Raw genomic sequence first — 5,247 nt, forward strand, 5'->3', positions numbered from 1 at the left:
AAAATCCCAAATACCATACTCTTCTCAGATGTTGAGGGTTTGTACGAGGAATAAGACAATGAAGAAATCACCGAGAATCCGTACGAGGAAGAAAACAATGAAGAGATCAGTGAGAACCCACATGAGGAAGAGGGATAGCTACCACAAGAGCCCATGCCAAACCACAACACATGGTATCACCATCACATCATTACGTGTGATCGTTGATGAGTTTAGCATCAATAGGCGAACTCTGTAATTTCCTAATTGAGTCGTCAAGATATGATGGAGGTGCATGTCCTTACAGAGCTAATACAAAAGAGTTTCGAAAATGGCAGTGAGAAAATTCAAGGGACACCAGAGGTAGCTACAAGTGGTCAAATCCCAATCATGTGCCTACAACATATGCAGACACACGGCTCCGACCTTAGTAGCACAAATATTGTTTCTAAAGCACGAGGCTTTCTGGCAAACCCATTGTCTAGTAAGCATCAACCGACATGTCGATCCTACCAATATGCCTATGCGATGAAGATGGCCATGGAAAGATTTTGAAACTATGAAAGCCTCAGATCCAAACACCGCATATAATTTTCCACGGCTTGATTTTTTGACTGTGGCTGCCTCCTATGTGCTGGCAGCACAGATGGAGGAATTCAATACATCTATTGTTTTTGAAGCACGAGGCTTTTTGGCAAACCCATTGTCCAGTAAGCATCAAGCGACATGTTGATCCTACCAATATGCCGATGCGATGAAGATGGCCATGGAAAGATTTTGAAACTATGAAAGCCTCAGATCCAAACACTGCATATAATTTTCCACGGCTTGATTTTTTGACTATGGCTGCCTCCTATGCGCTGACAGCACAGATGGAGGAATTCAAGACATCTTTTGTCACGGTGCTTGATCTAGCAGTCATAGCGACTGCATTTTTTATTATTGCTAATCATTTTGTTATGGGAAATACCCACCCAAGAGGCTACTACAAAAGAGAACTTTCAGAGGCTACAGTCTGAGCTAGTGTTCGACCTCAACACCGGCCCCCAGTTTCTACAAGTCATGTGGCTATTTCTACATGTCTGAAATCTTTACGCTCACCATATAATACAGACCTTTGAAGATATGTTTGAGACACCATTTTGGAATCCTATACATCCATTTACCAAATCTCCCACAAACTCTTCAATCGGCATCATAGCATGTTTAGTGTCCTCAAGTCTGACATAATGCGCCAAACCCGATCCACGGATGGAATATATCGAAAGCAAAAAGGGGACATGTTAACTGCCGTGATTAACAATTCATGCAAGCACCAGATGTTTTGCAAGATAGAGTGGAGAAGTAAGACAAGATGAGAGGTAGACAATATGAGATCAACCTTGGAGCCGTATGGGCCCAAGTCCTTGTAAAAAGAGAGAGACAGAGAGAGAGAGAGACGTGAGAAAGAACGAACAGGTTTGACCCTCCCTTCAAAAGGTGGGGTGTATAAAAGGCCAAACGTTTGACTTTGGTCTTCATTATGTATTGCAACTTTTGGGAATACAAGCTCTCTCGTTCTTTCCATCTTCTTGTTGAGTTGAGACTTCTTGCCTTTTCATTATGTGTTGCCTTGTAATTGCCACTTTCTCCCTTCCTCTTCTCCATTACTCCCTCCCCTCCCTTCTCTCCCCCTCCTCCATCTTCACTCTTGTGGAATCACATTGTCACAATCCAGTAGGCACTTGCATGACACAATTGATAGGTTCGTGCTTTGCAAAGCTCTCACAAGGAATTATTCGGGACAGGAGACTCCATCTGCATTCTTGCAAGTTCCCCACAACAAGTGAGTTACCACCGAAGTACACAATGGAATTTTATTTGGCAAATAATTTGATGAGAGGATGGTGATTGAGAGGAGACGATGGCCTCTACATAGAAGATTTTTATATGAATTTGTTTATTGGATAAGAATTGCAAAATGGTATGTAAAGTGGCATGCACATTTATCACCACAATGGTCTAATTGGATCAAACATAGCTTTTTAATGTTTGTACTGATAGATATTTTTAAGTGTAATTTAGCAAAAATAATTCACTTTGTGGAGGAGTAGGGTAAGAAATTCTATATAAGAGTATCTAAATCAACTATTGGACATATAGAATTTACGCATTTCAACATAAAGAAATTATAAGACCTATGATTCAATAGAAATAATAAGACCTATGGAATTTCCTTCCACAAAAGCTAATGAGGGAGTAAGGGATCCCATATCTCTTTTCCTTTTGGTTGTTGAGAAACTACATAAGGCAACCAAACTTAAAGGTGGAAAAAGGAAGCGTTATATTCAAGGATTAAACCAATATTAACTTGGTGAGATTATATGCATATGTTGATCTTGAATTTGAAGATATTGGAGAGAAAATAGAATTACTTCCTTTTTTTATTGCTTCTAAGATATGTGTACTACCACTTCAGTTCGAGTGAAGTTCTTTCATAAATAAATAGTCTGCCCGGGTTCGTAGTCTATCGTTCGTAGATCATCGGCAATCTTGTTGGGCTCTTTCATTCGTCAAACCTCAGCAAAGATTCGAACATCAGCAAACTTCTGTAGCTTTCTGAGACAGCCTTCCACCCTGCATGCGTCGGATGCACCCCGTCCCAAAAGAAGGCATCTTCCGGACTTGAACATACCGTGTAAAGGGCGTTCCCTTCTGTGTCCACGTCTCCGCAGTTGTAACTGCTGTTGACTGCTTGGCAGCATGGCTCCAAATAATTTCCTATAATGGGCCGAGCAACGTCGGAATGCAACACAAAACAAGATCAAATATACACTAGCGCTGCACAGTGCAAAAACAGGCAACAACTTCGAGAACCTAATCAGGTGCACAAAATTTGACGAAATGGACGAGTAGAAGTATAACAGAAATAAGAATCTCAAGCTTTTTATGACAAGAAATAGGCGGGAGGGCAGCGGCGAATGAGAGAGAGAGAGAGAAAGAGAGAGAGAGAGAGAGAGAGTACCGAAGTTTCCAAAAGTATCCAAGAACGTGTTGTACTGGTCCATGGAGATAATCTCTATTTCAGATAGATTGCTAAGATTTGCAATTTTTCCGGATAGAAGGGTGTTGTGTAATCTAGTCAACGCATTAAGATCTTCGTAGCAATTCGTGTAATTGTTTGTAGATGTGAGAATTGGAAGACAACCCGCGGGCTCTAAATTCGGAAGGGCAAATGTGCGAAAACCAAGATCATAAATTGCTAGGACGGACTGTTCAATCTGATCTACTACTTCGGGGATGAAACTTACTAACCCCTGAGAATCCCAAAGACCAGTATTGGATTGTTAGAACTTAGAATGGAAAGACCGTACGTTCTACTACGAAATCGAAAATGAAGCGGAAAACATTTCAAGACACACTTATCCACGCGCGGATGTTGCTGGAAATAAGAAAAGATAAGGAGAAAAATATAGGCATGGAGCTGAAGGGTCATTATGTCTTTTGTACCTCAGTACCGTTGTTTTTTTCCATGTACGCTGTGTAGTCGTTTCCGGCGACTACAAGAAGGACCAAAGAAGTGCCGATAGGCAGTTTGTTTTGTGAACAATTGTCCAAGATCGATTCGAGCTGGTGGATCTGTTGCCCAACGGTGGGATATTTATCTCCTTTTGTGTCAAAAACGCCGCTTCCTCCAAATGCGAAATTGATTCCAGAAGGATAGTCACATGATTGGAGGTCCAGCTCTCTATAGGTCAAAGGAAGGGTAATGTTGAGGACGGAAGCTGCAGTAAGAGAACTGTTATGGGAATCAGTTGAATAAAAAGGATTACATTTGCCAGTGTTTGCAGTTAGGATTAGTCAGCAGTTGAACAGATGAATCACCAATATGATCTGTCAAAAGCTCTCCATCTGTAAATCGGCCCGCAGGCTCTCCGGGCCAAGTCTGTCCGTAGGGAGGTTTCCAAGGTTGATTTACGCTTGCATCGTTTCTGTCATGGTTCCCCGTGTCTGCATAAGAGTCGCCAAATGCAAACAGGGCAGTAGGCGTCGTGGCTCCATTCACGCTGCCTGCTCGAGGTGATCACAATCCAAATTATTAATTTATTGGAGCGCAGTTTTCTGATATAAACGCATACATGTGGAGATATCCCATAGAAATCTACACGGGTCTGTATCAACGATACGACAGAAAACGAATCCTTGCTAATTCTAAAAGGAAGAAACACAAAGTAGCTACGATTCACGACAATGTAGCTATATTGTATATATATATATGTATATATATATATATATATATTGCAGACAGAAGTAAGAGGGACCGACCCATGAGAGAGAGAGCTGCGAGCAAGAGAACCAGAGCGGAGGAGGCAAAACGTGCTATGCGAATCATCTTGAACACGTGTGGGAGCTGGAAAAGGAGGAAGATAAGGTAGTAGAAAATTGTGGCGAGACGGAGAAGGTTAAATAGATGTATAACATGGAGGCGTCAGGAGTGGATGAGAATGGTGCGAATATAATGATAGTGGCATGGATCTCGCCTTGTAACGTGCATGAGCATATTCGAGGGAATTTGGAGCATAGTACTTTGACCATCGTGGACTCTGCTTGGTAGTCGGGACAGAGTGTTGAAGGTGAAAGTCCCTTGCTGTAGAACGGATCACGAATCACGATCCTTCAATATGTTTCATAGGGTACGTGAGCTCTGCAACAATCTGTGACCCATCAATCTTTTCATTAGATACGCGAGCGTAAATTCACAGGGCAATGATCATAGTAACTCATTGATCAACGATCTTACAATGAAACTTGGAATTTGAACTTACTGATCAATCATCTTAACAATGCAAAATTGCAATTTAAAGTAATCAATGATCATACAATGCAAACTTGCAGATAAAACTCACTGATCAATTGCAAACCTGCTCAGTGCTGTAAACATTCCTGAAGACGAACGTGATACACGTGATATCGGACAAAGTCATCCGAGTCATGACTGCTACGCACAGTACACAACGCGCATGCAATCTGTGATGTTGTTGCACGTATTTTCTATACTCTTTGCTATTTCGTCTGCATCTTCCACTGATCATACATCTTTCACTTTTAGAAAATTGCAGATCCTGCGGGCTGGGGATCTCTGGAGAGCATGCAACTGTTGTTGGATTTGCTTGAGCTCGAGAGCTACCTTGGGTAAGAATGATGTACATTGTTTGTTGCTTTATTTTTTTGTTAAAACAAAAGGTTTTTTTTCGATTATATGTGAGTGAGAAAACATGGTATTGTTTG

The 5,247-nt window shown here is 41.4% G+C and overlaps 1 protein-coding gene across 1 annotated transcript; it reads right to left on the reverse strand.

Annotated features, from left to right (window-relative positions):
- Positions 1–2,207: 2,207 nt before the first annotated feature.
- LOC147895621 (GDSL esterase/lipase At5g03610-like) lies at positions 2,208–4,428 on the reverse strand. The gene is made up of 5 exons (XM_087384161.1): positions 4,285–4,428; positions 3,844–4,029; positions 3,469–3,743; positions 2,984–3,275; positions 2,208–2,739 (listed from the first exon to the last, which is right to left on the reverse strand). Exons 1-5 carry the CDS (start codon positions 4,349–4,351, stop codon positions 2,525–2,527), a joined length of 1,035 nt encoding a protein of 344 aa, XP_087240287.1. The 5' UTR covers positions 4,352–4,428; the 3' UTR covers positions 2,208–2,524.
- Positions 4,429–5,247: the final 819 nt, after the last annotated feature.

This window comes from Dipteris shenzhenensis, chromosome 13 (assembly GCF_047967505.1).
Source record: "Dipteris shenzhenensis isolate YYH24624 ecotype China chromosome 13, Dip_SZ_1.0, whole genome shotgun sequence".
In the NCBI taxonomy this organism is placed as follows: Eukaryota; Viridiplantae; Streptophyta; class Polypodiopsida; order Gleicheniales; family Dipteridaceae; genus Dipteris; species Dipteris shenzhenensis.